This window comes from Myotis lucifugus, unplaced genomic scaffold (assembly GCF_000147115.1).
Source record: "Myotis lucifugus unplaced genomic scaffold, Myoluc2.0 scaffold_6, whole genome shotgun sequence".
NCBI classification, from domain to species: domain Eukaryota; kingdom Metazoa; phylum Chordata; class Mammalia; order Chiroptera; family Vespertilionidae; genus Myotis; species Myotis lucifugus.
In genome coordinates this window covers 1,515,025-1,530,024 of record NW_005871054.1, presented here as the reverse complement: position 1 = coordinate 1,530,024, position 15,000 = coordinate 1,515,025, and the positions used below count along the sequence as shown (strand labels likewise).

Below are 15,000 nucleotides of genomic sequence, written 5' to 3'. Positions count from 1 at the left end.
CAGTTTCAAGCCACAGAGCTGACTTCTAAAAATCTTTGCCTTTGCTATATACTCTGTGGCATAAGTGTGCATCTTCTTTAAGGAAGCTGTGTATCAGCTCTGTTCCCAGTGAACAGTGAACTGTCTCAAATCCACGTCACAGAGGCTGGATCAATCTTGCAAACACAAGTCATTGCTAAAAAGAGGCCTTGAACTGAAACAGCCTGGAAAATGTATTAGATACTCATCCTAGCAGAGTGCATGCCTTCAAAACAGTTTAAAATGTAATGTGGAAAAACTTAAATTAAAACACACCATTTAAAATAAAAGTCCTGCCTTAACAGATGTAAAGTCCCTGATTCAAAGAAACAAATTACCTGGAGTTAGTGAAGGGAGAGACTAACACATGAAGATTTCTTTTTGCATTTTTTCCAGTTATAGTTGGAGGGGGGAATCTCCCATTCCTTGTTTATTACACTTTTCTATTAACCTTTGGAAGTGCCTTCTTTTTTGTGTGAAATAGAAGCCAGGCCAGCTACCCTTGCTTAGAAAAATAATATGGGGTATTAGGGGAAAATAAGAATGGTATATATACTACCACTACCGACAAAACCATTTTCAAATATGTAACTTGCCTGTTATCTGTCACTGACTTCCATAAGTACTATATATATATTGCTGTAAACATTCCATTGTTAGACCTCCCATAATGAGAGGAAAAGAGAAAACTTAGGTGTGGCCACTGTTTCTAATGAATCAAGCTTAATCCTATAATAACTCTGAAATCTAGAAATGTGCAAGAATAATGAGCATAGTATCACCTCATGTGAAACTCATACCTTAATAATTAACAATATGACTACTTAAATTGAAATCTCTACCTTATAATCCAAAGCTGAGAGTTTTTCCAATCTTTTGTTTACATCAGGAGAACCCATCTTCTTGGTAAACTGAATAAAACATAGTTTGTTTTGTGCCAAAAATGATAAGATGATAAAGCTGTCTGTGAGAAGAGCTTTAAAAAAAAAAGGAAGATTTATTAATACCATCAAATAATAAGCTAAAATAAAATAACAATGAATTGATTTTTTCCAATGAAATATTACAAGAGGCTATTTTTAGAAAATAAATGTTAATTGAAATAACTAGTCTCCTAGATATCATTATGACAATTTACAAGGATATTAAAGATACTGGAAATAAATGATAATCATCAGTTTAATCATGCATGGATTTGATACTTTTCCTTCTTTTCTGAGACCATGTCAATATATTCTGATGTTTGGGAACAACCACCAAATAAGATGTAGTTGGAAATGGGGCTAGAAAAGCATAAAGACCGTTTCACACCTGAATGTAAAGATTAAAACATGTACTTTTATTTATCCTTAGCCTTTAATCCTGTGTTCATACAATATAAACCACCTGAGAATAAATTGGATTAACAAATATAGATCAGTACTCCCCACCAATCTTACATTTTATTTTTAAATGTTTCATCAATGAACCTTCTTTTTGAGAGTATATAAGCTGAATGAAATAAAGCATATTATTTCCAATATGTGCATTAAATAAATATTTAAAAAGGAATATTAGCAAAAATACTTCTACAGCTTTATTTCTAAAGCATACAAGTAGGTAGATAATTTTTATGGGTTACAGAAAGGGCCATTAATGTTACATAAAACTGATAACAATAACTGAGAAATGTTTTATGTTGTTCCTAGCATAAAGAAATTATTGAATGTTTTATATATTTTTCTTTACTTCTACACCCCTCATTGTGCAAACAGTTACCAACAGCAGATCTACACAATTACAGGAGAATCTGGAGAACTGCCAAGAAATCACATTGTTATCATTGTCTCATGAGATTGTATAAATAAAAGAAACAAGTGAAAGAAGATATCTCAGAGACACGCATAATGTTGAAAGTCTCCTTTTAATTCTTATAGAGTTGCAGCAGGATGATAAAATCATCACAGTCACTATTTTATTTGCAGTGTCAACAAAGGGGTCAAATTGAAACCTCTTCCATAGGGAAGCTTCCTTAGCACCACTGTCCTAAAAGGAAGAGAACATGGCACACTTACAAGCCTACCCTCAACGTATTATCATCAGCAATGTTGCTAATTATAGGCATCCTGCAGGCTGCTTTGCTTTAGGATGATGAAATTGGGTCTGACTTGTTCAGAGGCAGCTAGTGAGAGCACACAGCAGAAGGGCGGTCTGTATTCTCACCTCTGTCTTTCCCATTAGACCACACTTCCCTTTGATTATTCAATTTAAGACATCGACAATTTTCAGACTCTAATGAAAATGAAATCTATTTCTTAGACCTTTTACTGTGAATAAAAGAACATAATCTTAAAACTTCAGGTGTCAGCATAGTGTAGTGCAAAGCAAATGGGTTCTGCAGCTAGAACCCGGGTTCAACTTTCAGCTCAGTCACTTTGAGCTGTTCCTTAGTATCACATTTGTGAGCATGGTCCTTAGTATCTCAGCTTCAATTTCCTTATCTATAAACTGAAAATAGCTATTCCTTATAAAAGGTTGCTTTTTGAATTAAATAAAATGGGTAGGTTGGCAAAGCTTAAAGCCTCTTCAGGTTCAGTAAATGTTAGTATCCTACCTTTTAAATATCTGGCTTAAAATCTTTTTCTTGTGTGCTTCTACATACTATTGTAGTATCACTAAATAGAATCCAGATTTATCTAGTATATTTGGCATTGATGTTTGATATTTAGAAATAGTGCCTAATCACTATGTTGTACACCTGAAAGTAATTCAATATTATATGTCAATTCTAATTTTAAAAAGAAAGAAATATTGCCCAGACACTCTCAAAAGTTAATATTCATAGAGTTTGGTAACAAAGAATCTTCCTAAAGAGGCAAAGCAAACATTATTTTTTTTAACTGGGGGCTGTGTTGACACATTTGGGTTATTTATTCAAAATTCATTTTTGAAAATGAAAAATATTTGAAATGTCAACAATAGGAAACTAATTTTGAAAGTACACACCAGGAAAAAAAATTTTTGAAAATACATTCACATTTTTTAAGTTAAGAGTGAAAAATATTCAGAATATGAGCTTAACACTTGACAAAAACTTTGATATTATATTAGTCAAAACTTGTATTGGTCCCACAGGTTGTAACTATGCTATTACATGCAATTACTTGTGTTTGCAGGTCCCCAGTGGTAATAATTAGTCTACCTGTTGACACACTATTTCTCCTCCCCACTGTTAATGTAAGCAATTGATTTGCACATGGGGGTAATTACCATCACTGATGGTGTCTGAGATGAGCTTCCCCACCAGGCTTCTGTCAATCACCACTTTCTCCAGCTGCGACCCAGAAAGGCTTAGGGACACCAGCACACCTGAACCAAAAAGGAGCTAAAACCAGGTAAGAGGAGGGAGGGGAGAAAGATATACTGAGGATTAGAATCTTTTAAAATTCTCTCTCCAAATGTATAACTTATACAGATATTTACACATGCATCTACTAGTACACCATGAAATTTTCAAAAACAATCACTGACAATTTACAGGTGGTTAAATGATGAAACACAATTGGTGTGTTGATTAAAGCTATATGCAAAAACGAGTGTAGTCCATGTTTATTAGAAGTCTAATCTTCTAAATACTTAGAAGGTACCCATGCAGAAATAACTGCTTTGCATTGCATACAGAAATGTAACATGTTCTATTAAAATATTTTGAAAGATTACTGTTTATATCAAAAATTAAAAGATTTCTTGAGGTTTGAATAGTCATTGCTATGCAAGATAGAAAGTATGCCACCATGACAACATAAACAGCAAATGTTAATGATTTATTTGCAATTTAAACCCCAATTTTACAAATAAAGATCTTCTCTATCTAAAATATTAAAATACATTAAGTCAAGGCAGTTAAAGTAAAATGTTAACTTTTAAAATTCATAAATAAATAACACATACCAGAAACAATTTCTCAAGAAAAGATAGAGAAATGTAGTAAAGTACCAGGCTTTATTGATGTCAGTGCTCACCCAACACCCAACAAAAGATGATTTAATATCACCATTATGATTTTATGCTGCTCGTTTCCATTTGTGGCAGCATTATTCATTCATCTCCAAATGTTTAAAACTTCTGAAGGACTATGCATATGGGTATGCTTGTTATCTATGAGATTATGAAATATCAACATTGGAAGAAATTGTTTCACCTTCAAGGCAACAGACTCAAAGCAGATGAATCATGGAATAGCATATGGCATAAGAGGAAAAAAACCCAATTGTCAGTAAACTTATCATGAACATGCCAGCCAAACTCAAAGACTACTATGGTTTTTAAACAAAACGGGAATTTCCCCACCTACCTAGGCATCATGTCCTAGCTAGAGAGGATGATTCTGTATCAAGACATATTGGGGCATGTGTATAAGATGAGCAGCATGAGGGACTAGGGTCATATAAAAAAAGACCACTATTCCCCCACTGCCTGAAAGATTTCAGGCACATGAATCAGAAAAGGAACTGAAGGGTCCCTTTGTATTTAACTGTTAGAATCCTTGTCCTACTCACCAGAAAGCTTTCTTTTCAGTCTTGTGCTAACAACATGATTTAATGGACTGTCCATTTCATATTAACATCCCAAATGGGGGTGGAATGGGGCAGGGCTTAATCATCTTTATTGGTTTTGGAGAAAGCACATTTGTTCCAAGAATTTCAAATTACTTTTGCTACTGAATTACATCCAGCCCTGTTTTATGCCTCAACGGGAAACACTGGTATTTCCATTTTGGGGAATTCCCCCATAAGAACATAGCATGTGGTCTTCACCCCTTAAATTCTCCCTTCTCAGGAAGGCAATGTTAGGGTCATCTTTCTTATTTAGTTCTTCTCCTGGTAACAGCTTTTTCCTACCTTCCCCATTTATTCAAAACATCTCAAAAATAAATAGCAAAAGATAAATTTTAATCTACTAAAACTTTATACCTATACTCTTAAGCACCTCTTAATTATCCAGAGACTACTAGCTCCTTATGGATACTGGCTAGGCCTCTTTTATGTTTTTATCTTCAGAGTCTAGAACAATGCTAGGCACAAAGTAGGTGCTAACTTAATGTTTAGAGTAATAATCATAATTAACTTATCATAGGGTCAGATGATTCATAGGTGGAAGGAAACCTCATAGTCCCACTTCCATGTGACCTGGAAGTTCCTTCTGCAGCATCCCTTTCAAGTATCCTTCCAGCATCCAGCTCGTGCTTGAATATCGCCAGACCAGGAGCTCACTACTTTACTGAAAAGCTATTCCACCATTGGGCATTACTTCATAATCTTCCTCAAAGGAGGGTCAGCCACTTATTTACATATTCAACTGATTCAGTCCACAAATATATATTTAGCATATATATTTTTTATGAGCCAGACCCTATTCTAGCTGTTGAAGATACAGCAGTGAACAATCAGACAATACCCTTGCCCTTACTCCCCCCAGGGAGCTTGCCTTCGAGTGTGGAGACAGGCAATAGATAAACAGTCTTAATATAATGTCAGAGAGCAATAAGAACTACAGAGAAAAATAAAGCACAGTGAGGATGGGGATTTTAGGAAGAAGCTGTTTTAAGAAGGATGACTAATAAATAAAAAGGCCTTTCTGAAGAGATGACATTTTAGTACACACTCAAATGAAGTGAAGTAACTAGCCATATGGCTATTTGGAGAAAGGGAGTTTGAAGCAGAGAACAACAAATACAAAAACCCTGAGGTCAGAATGTGCTGTAGAAAGCTAGGAGGAGGAGGGGGAGGGGGAGGGGGAGGAAGGGGAGGGGGAGGGGGAGAGGGGGAGGGGAAGAGAAGGGAAGGGAAGGGAAGGGAAGGGAAGGGAAGGGAAGGGAAGGGAAGGGAAAGAGGGAGATGGATATTCAGAGGAGGAAAGGAGAGAGATATTCAGGGGCCAGTTTGGGTTGAACCTTTTTGATGAGAAGCAGCAGAGAATTATAATCCAATTATGCTTTAAAGCAAAAATCAGGCAAGAATAGAAGCAAGGAGACAATTAGGAGGCTGGTCTAGGTGAGAGAAGATGATGGTCTGACCTTGAGCAGCAATGGTAAAGAAATGATATGTTGGAAGATTTGAGATATATTTTAAAGGGTATTCACCAGGACTTGAAGGACTGGATGTGCATACATGAGAAAAACTCAAAGGTGTTTACACTAAGCAACTGGGTTTACTGAGACCAAGAACTGAGGAGAAGCAAATTTAGATTAGAGGGAATCAAGAGTTTGTTTTTGCACATGTTAAGTTTGAGGTCTATGGACATACAAGTAAATATATCAAGTAGACAATTAAAAATGAGTCTGCAGTTCAGGTAAAGTGAGGATTGGAAATATATACTCAGGAGTCATCAACAATATATAGGCAGTAAAGTTGTAAAACTGGATAAGCTCTCCTTAAAAAATGAGTGGAGAGGTCATAAGTGTGGGGCCCTAATCCAATCTGACTGCTATTCTTATAAAAATAAAAAGTAAAAAGAGAGACACCAGAGGGCTCTCTCTCTCCATGTGCCACACAGAGAAGAGGACCTTTGACACAGCAAGAAGACAGCTGCTTACAAGCCAGGAAGAGAGGCTTCACCAGAAACCACCCCAGAGGGCTCCTTGATCTTGGAACTGTGAGAAAATAAATTTCTGTTGTTTAAGGAAAAAGAACAAAAGAGTGGCAAACAAGAGGTTCCAGGTCTGAGCTCTGGAATCTTTAGAGGTGTTAAAAAGTCAGGGTAGCCTTATTGACACCTATTTGGGGTACTCATTAGGATCAAGGTATGGCCATCATTTCAGATCTCTTGTAGTCTAGAGGTATCCTTGACACTAGATTTTGTAATAAGAATGTATAACTAAATTAATAAGTTAATTAATGCATTTTTATAAAACAGCCTGTGGGGAAGGATAAAGTTTCCAAGTACTGGTGCCAAATATACTTCTGGATGGTAATAGAGATAACTGGAATTAGGAAAAAATAGTCTGAAACTCAGGAAAAGAATATTCCAGCCCAGACAGGAAAGTATTTCTGCCTGTTTACCCAAAAGGTTAGTTCTTAAACCTGCCAAAATGGAACAGGCCTATGTAAGATTTGGCAGGACAGGAAGGAAAAGGGCACTAAGATACTGTCCTATTCCAGTGCAGAGGAAGGTACCTCCAGAGCAGATGAGAAGAGATCCATGGGATGAATCAAGGAGAAGGCCCATGGGATTTCCCAATTTTAACGTTGGGTATTTGTGTAGAAAACTGCTGACACAAAACAGGAATTGAAACTTCCTTTTCTCTGACACCCTCCCAGATAGAAAGTATCTTTCCTTATTATTTCTGCTCTAACCCTGTTTCTTTCCATTGCCTTTACCATTTTCTCCCTCTCATTTTCTTCAAGCTTATAGAGAGGTGTGCTTTTTCTTTAAGAATCAGGGAAATGATTTCCATGACCTTCAAATGGCTCTTCAAGTTGGTTTCTCTTAACCCTAAGTCTACAGTGCTTAGATAAAGTACTCAATTGGATGTGAAATGGCACTGGGAGAAGAAAGAGAAAATTATAGCGGATGACATCATTAATTAAAAAAACATAAATAACCACAATAATCTGAGTTTCATTCATTCAGCAGGTCAAAAATAGGTGAGTGCCTCCTATATGTGCCAAGTATATATGAGAATACAATGATGAATAGGCAGTCACATTGATAGAATACGTGTAGAATAGTGAAGACCTAATCTCAGAGAGAAGTGGGGGTTTTGGTTAGGATAGATGACTGCTTCCTAGAAGAGTAGTTTATGACCCACAAAAAAGAGAAATACATTACACTTGGTCTCAAGTATTGAAAAAGAGAGGGTACATTAAGTCTTTGTGAATGGGCTGTTTTATGATAGTGGTCACAAACAATCACATTGCATTCAATATTCTCATAGGTTAAAAAAACTACCCCCCAAATCCATGTGATTATTATCACATCTGGGAGGAAATTAAAAGTATAGGTATTCAGGGTCAATACTAAAAATCAACAATGTGTGATAGGTTCAATCAGGGATTTGAGAGTTAACTCATGTACAGGCAGCCAAGACTGGTCCCATGAAATCATTAGGAGACACGTGGGAGACAGCAGGTACTAAACACTACAATTCACAGAGGCAACAAAGTATTAGGACTCTTGGAATAAATTACAGGGCTGAAGCAAATATTTAAAGTACATAGAGATACTCCCTGGAGGCCTAGTGAATTTGCATACTGATAGTAACCAACTGCCCCCCCAATAAAAACTATGGGATAAATTCTGGAGAAACTCGGAGAACTACAGATAGTCAAACAATTTTACATTGGGGAAATCTATAATGAAGAGTAGTTACTGATTACTTTAGAAGATAACCTGCTAGAAGAGAGAGAACATATTTTCTGTAATTTATTCCTTCATTCAGTAAACATTTATTGAGCATAGAGAGAAACCATGCCTGACTAATGCAGTACAGAGACAAAAGTGAATGTAGCTAGGACAAGGATAAAAAATTGACTCACTATAGGGAATTGACATAAGGGCAGGAAACAAAAGGACAAAAAATAGTTTTTCTGGATGTTAACAACGGGGTTTCCCAAGGAATTATTCAATATATGGAATAGAAACATGCCTGGAAATTTGTTTGATAATTCTAATTCAAATTAAGAAATATCATTTTTTCACTTATTCTCATTGTAAAATGAGTGATGCTACATTTTAATCCATAATGTAATTTTAAATCTAGCATATATAATAATGATATATTTTATATTTTATATACATATAATTTATGTAATTATATACATTTAATATTTATGTAATTACATATATAAAAATCACATAAAAGTAATTGTTCCCACAAAATATTTATAATTTAGAATCACGGTCAAATTCACAAAGGTAAATCATATATTTGCTGGCAGTTTTAAAGATCTAATTGGATAAAAACAGTGGCAGGAAGTGAACAAGAACACATGCCAAGCAACTCATTACTTTTGCTCAAAATTTTATAATTTACAGAGGAGTTTTATATACTCTTTCTATAATGAATATAAAATTCCAGTACAACTCTGGTACATAATAAATACACAAGTTACAAAAATAGTAGTAACTAGGTTAATCCTCATACTAATTCACAGTCAGGCGGGTAGAGCAACTAACCAAAGATCTCATAATTTGTGGGCAAGTAGAGTAAGACAGGAAAAATTCTATGTTCTTTCTCCTGCTGTTGACTTCTCAGTTGACTTCCATGCAGTATCTCACCTGGTTTCCGCCTCTTTAGCTGCTACTATACTCTACACAAATCTCCCTCTACTCCAGTGGTTCTGAACTCAGGGTGATTTGGACCACCCAGGGACATCTGGCAATGTCTGGAGACACTGTGATTTGTCACAACCTCTATATGTTAGCCATGTCTACTGAGGCTCACCTAAGAGAGTGCTTATAAATAAGTTGCTGTAGAGGCAAAAGTGTTTTCCATATCTCCATCAAGCAGACTTGGGGAGTCCTCGAATTCTAACACTTTTCTCACATATAGGAAGGGTAAGAAATGAGAACCTGGTCAGATATCTTAAGTGGAGTGGTGGACACTGCCCAGTTCAGAACAGGACCTGGAGGAAGCCTGTTCCATAGTCTCTAACCAAGTTCAGGGCTATGGCTCTGATGACTAATGCCAGTTGTCAAGATAGAAAGAGCCCCAGGCAGGTCAGATAGCTGTGGCAGCTTGATACAAATATCCTGTAAGAACACCTCCTTGCTTTCTTTCCAAGTCTCCGCTCACCAATCAGCCTTCTTATCTTTAACTTAGTCTCTTGAGTAATTCATCCATCAGGTGGGAATGCCCCAAGCAAATGAGCAAGGTCTGTGATGCCAAATATAACTCGCACTGCGAATTAGTAAACTACAATGACAGTTAATAAATCAGTTGCTTCGTAGTTTAGTTACTGTGAATGTTGTTAGTACAAGAAAACAAATGAAGATAACATAAGAGATAGATAAGTTTAATTAATCAGAAATTTTCTGCTGAAAATACACTGCTGAAGTGGGGAGGAAATTTTTAGAAGTTGCAGACCTACATGAATAGCATCATCCCATTTTATTAGGGAAAAAGCAGGTGTGGTATGTGTATAAATACATATTACAGAAATTGTCTATCTAAACCCAAGAAAATGTCAGGAAAAATATATCCAAACTGTTGATAGTAGGTAACTCAAAGAGATGGAATTGGGGAGCTAAAGGCATGAACTTTAACTCAGACCTAATAGATTTTAAACACAAACACACACACACACACACACACACACACATATTTTAATTGATTTCAGAGAGGAAGGGAAAGGGAGGGAAAAACCTCAATGATGAGAATCATCCATTGGCTGCTTCCTGCACACCCTCTACTGGGGATCAAGTCCGCAACCCGGGCATGTGTCCTTGACCAAAATCGAACCTGGGACTCTTCAGTCTGCAGGCCAATGGTCTATCCACTGAACCAAACCAGCTAGGACCCTGATAGACTTTTTTTAAATTGGAATTATGGATGATGTTTTATTTTTTATGTATTATTTGGTATTTTTTTCTATAAAACTTTTTAAAAATAAAGAAACAGTTCTTAAAACATGTCCATAAATATACTATTTTATGTTTTTTAAAGAGATATGGTTTTAAACAGATGCTTTTATGCCACATAAGGTGTTTCTAAGAAGTCAGAATTTGAATCACACTGAAAATGAACTATAATAGAGGCTCCTTATCCAAAGCAACAGGTAGAAAACTGAACTGAGTCCCTCTCCACTGCAATCTCACTTACTAAAAATAAATTTAAGATACCTTTTTCTTATCATATTGCCTCATTAGATTGTTCACCCATATTCCTAACAATTGTAAGGTATGATACATCCAACTACAGATTACCATGTACCTACTGAAAATAAGGTAGGTGTAGATTACTGACAGTGTGTTGTACACTGTAATGTGTAGCACTTACAGAATATATAGAGAGAAATTCCATTTATTTAAAAAACACATGTATATACGTACATATACAATGATGAGTGCTTGTAAATGCACGAAGGACATAAAACTGTTGACTGTGGTTACCACAGAGAGAGGAATGAACTTGGGGTAGAGGGGTACTTTTACTTTTTACCATATCTGTATGTAAGCCATCTTACAGTGATCAGGAATAATCTTAATTATTTTACATTTTAAAACATTAAACGTGGGAATAAAGATCACCACTAAATCTTTTTTCAGTTCCTTTGGTTTGAGATGACTATTTTTAAATGCTCACCTTTACCCAAAGACTTAAAATTCACCAGTAAATTCTGATTCTCTTCGATTTTTCTCAGCTCTACCATTTTTAACTTACTTCCTTTTCCATTCTCTTTTACAGAACCATATTCAAAAGCTGCCCTTGACACCTTCCACTTCTTCTTCCCTATATACTAATGTAGCATTTCCAAAGCATTGTCCATGAGGCGCTAATCTTTGATGATGTTCCAAAAAAGCAGGCTTGGACACTGTATATAAGAGCCTCCTCTAGAAGACTATTTCCTTAGTTAATTTAAACACATACACACACACACACACACACACACACACACACACACACACCCTTAATATGCTATGGGATACCTTCCTACTTCATCAACACAGAGTATTATGAGGGGCTTTTAAGAATAGCAGGGATTTCTTAGAATAAGTATTGTTAAATTGTTACTACTGCTTTTTGTTGAGTTAGGCACATAAAACCACAAAAATCTTTAAAAACAAAAATCTACCACAAAACGTTGAGCAGTGAGCGTTACAACTTCCCCCAAATAGTTTATCATTTTGTCTTTAACAGAACCAGGTACAGTCCCTGCCCTCCTGGAACTTTCAGTCAAATTGATGAGGTATATAGTAATTAAAAAGTCACACAATAAATATTAAACTGGAACTGCAGTGAGTGCCAAAAAGTACACGGTGTTGTAATAGCAAATAATAGGAGATCGAGTTTGTCAGGGAAAGCTTCCCTTAAGAAGTGGTAATTGGTGGACTGAGATCTAAGGATAAGAATGCCTTACCTCAGTGAAAGGAGACTAAAGGGCATTTTAGGCAGAGCCAGGAATAATTTGTACAAAGGCCCTGAAGCAAGAGAAAGTATGTCGAGTGACAGAAGCCTGGTACAGCTGGGGCACTGAGATTGAAAGAGGGTATACGAAGAGATGAAGTTAAAAAGGTAAAAATATTGGGACCAGTTCAGCTTGGCCTTTATCTTAAGAATAGCGTGATGCCATCATTTTAAAAATTCAATTTAATGATTTGATTTTTGGAAAAGATAATACACTCATAAAGTTCCAAAAGAAGACAATAAATTATAGAGATAAACAATTAAAAGTCTTATTCCTATTTCTGTACCCCTCCCACCTATGCTTCCCTACCCTGTCCTAGTTAATCACAGTTTCTTATCTATTCTCCAGAGCTGTAGAAGGGTTTTGAGCAGATTTGTTTTTTAAAATAACCACTGTGGCTACAGTGTGAAGGACAGACTGATAAGGAGCAAAAATGGAAGCATAGAAGAGCAAGAAGTGTTGAAGTAGTCTAGAAGAGAGAGGTGAGGTGGCTCTGACTAAAGTGATGAGCCAAGAGAGGGGGAGCCTCTGGCAGATGTGAGAAGGATTTAGAAGATAAAATGAACAAGAATCAGAGATTAGTTGGAAGTGCGTGGGGGCACGTGGCATGTTGGGTGAAGAACAGAATGATTTCAAGGATAAACAGATGACTTCCTGGTTTCTGGTTTCCAGAAGTGGATGAAAGGTAAGGCTATTCACTGAGATTAGAATGGTGGAAGAGAAACAGGTAGGGGACTCTGAATTCCACTTTAAAGATAATGTGTGTTTGAAATATTTTTAAGGTGCTCAAGGGGAGAATCCAGTAGGCAGCTGGATTTATGGATTTGGAGTATTGGGCTAGAGGTCTGTGCTCTAGAGAGAAGCCACTAAACCTCTGGATATAAATGTGGTAACTTAGCAGTTCAGAGTGAAGAGAAGAGGGCCTAGAATCGGGCCTTGAGAAATTCTCACATTCAAGGACAGAGGAAAGAAACATGGGCCTGAAAAGGAGACAGAGAAGAATGCCAGAGAGGTAGAAAAATATTGGAAGATCAGTGTCATGGGAACTAACAGAAAAAGTACTTCAAGAACAATGGAGTGGTCAGTAGTGTTAAGTTCTCCTGTGTATTTAAGATGATCCTATTTTTAAAAATTCTATTGGGTTTAGGAATATGGAATGGTGTGTGTTTTTGTTTTGTTTTGTTTTGTTTTATGTGTGTGTGTGGTTTTATTTTGTGGGTGTTTTTTGGGTGGTTTTGTTTTGTTGTTTTTTTTTGCAAACTGAGTAGAAAGTTTTTCTTCTGTAATATTCAGGAGAAAAGCACAAGTGAAACTGATTGAATGCTGAGTAAGCAATAAGGAAATGGAGAATCCAAATAGTGATAAATCTTTTAAGAAATTTGATTATGAAGGAAAGGAATAAGACATGGTGGTACTTGAGATAAATAAGAGTTGTGATTTGTTTAAATAGAAAAGATTTGAGCTTATTTAAAAGTTGAATGGGAATCTCAAGGGACCCAAATAGTCAAAACAAATTTGAAAAAGAAGCAAGTTAGGACTCACACTTTCTGGTATCAAAACATATTATAAAGTAACATTAATCAAAACAGTTGATACTGGCATAAAGACATACCTACAGACCAGTAGATTAAAATGGAGAGAGCCCATAAGTAAACCCTCACACATATGGTCAAATAATCTTCCACAAGAGTATCAAGACCACTCAATGTGTAAAGGAGAGTCTCTTCAACAAGTGGTGCTGGAAAAACTGAATACCCACATGAAAAAAAAAAAAAGATTGGCTTTTATCTCATGCTATACACAAAAATTAACTCAAAATAGATTAAAGACCTTTATTTAGACCCCAAACTACAAAACTCCTTGAAGAAACTATAGGGAAAAGTTTCATGACATTGGATTTGACAATTTCTTGGATATGACACCAAAAGCATAGACCACAAAAGCAAAAGTAGACAAATGGGATTCCATCTAACTTTAAAACTTTTGTGTATCAAAGGACAAAATCAACAGAGTGAAAAGGCAACCTATAGAGTGGAAGAAAATATTTACAAATCACATATCTGACAAAGGGTTAACAGCCAGAATATATTTTTAAAGGTCCTATTAATTAACAACAAAAACCAAAATACCCCAATTAAAATATGTGCAACAAACTTTAATAGACATTTCAATGGCCAACAAGCATATGAAAAAAAATGCTCAACATCACTAATCAATAGAGAAATGCAAATCAAAACAAGATATCACCTTACACCCATTAGTATAGCTACTATATAAAAAAAAAACACACACAACAAAAACAAGTGTTAGGATGGGAAAAAAGTGGAACCCTTGTGCACTGTTGATGGAACAATATAATGATGTGACCTCTATGCAAAACAGACTTCTATGGAAGTCTGCAAAAAATTACAAATAGAGCTATCATCTAATTCGGCAACCCCACTTATGAGTATACTAGAGGCCCGGTGCATGGAAATTCATGCACTGGGAGGGGTCCCTCAGCCACGCCTGTGCCCTCAGCCCGGCCTGTGCCCTCAGGGGATGTCCGAATGCCGGCTTAGGCCCGTTCCCCAAGGAATTATTAACTTAATTCTTATAATAAACCCATGAGTTAGATATTTTATCTTCATTTTATAATCACTCTGGCATGAATAGGTGAAGTAACTTCCCCAACGTCACACAGTTAATAAAGCCAAAAGTGATACCAAGAAGAAATAATTTGCGCTTTCCACAAGAGAAGTGACCATCATGTGGGGTCCTGAGAAGGCCAGAGGCAATGGGGTCCAAAGTTTAGACCAGAGGTTCCCACAGTTCTCAGTCCATAGCACCCTTTGCGTCTCAGTAATTCTATGGTGTCTTTTGGCCAAAAGAAATA

The 15,000-nt window shown here is 36.2% G+C and overlaps 1 protein-coding gene across 2 annotated transcripts in view; it reads right to left on the bottom strand.

The window, feature by feature from the left end:
- The window catches only part of WDPCP (WD repeat containing planar cell polarity effector), a 236,106-nt gene that overhangs the window by 147,903 nt on the left and 73,203 nt on the right, over positions 1-15,000 (bottom strand). For both annotated transcript variants that reach the window (XM_006083288.3, XM_023746417.1), the window contains 2 exons: positions 3,268-3,382; positions 861-994 (listed from right to left, as the gene is read on the bottom strand). In XM_006083288.3, the coding sequence (XP_006083350.1) occupies positions 861-994; positions 3,268-3,382 (249 nt within the window). The remainder of the gene's footprint in view (positions 1-860; positions 995-3,267; positions 3,383-15,000) is intronic.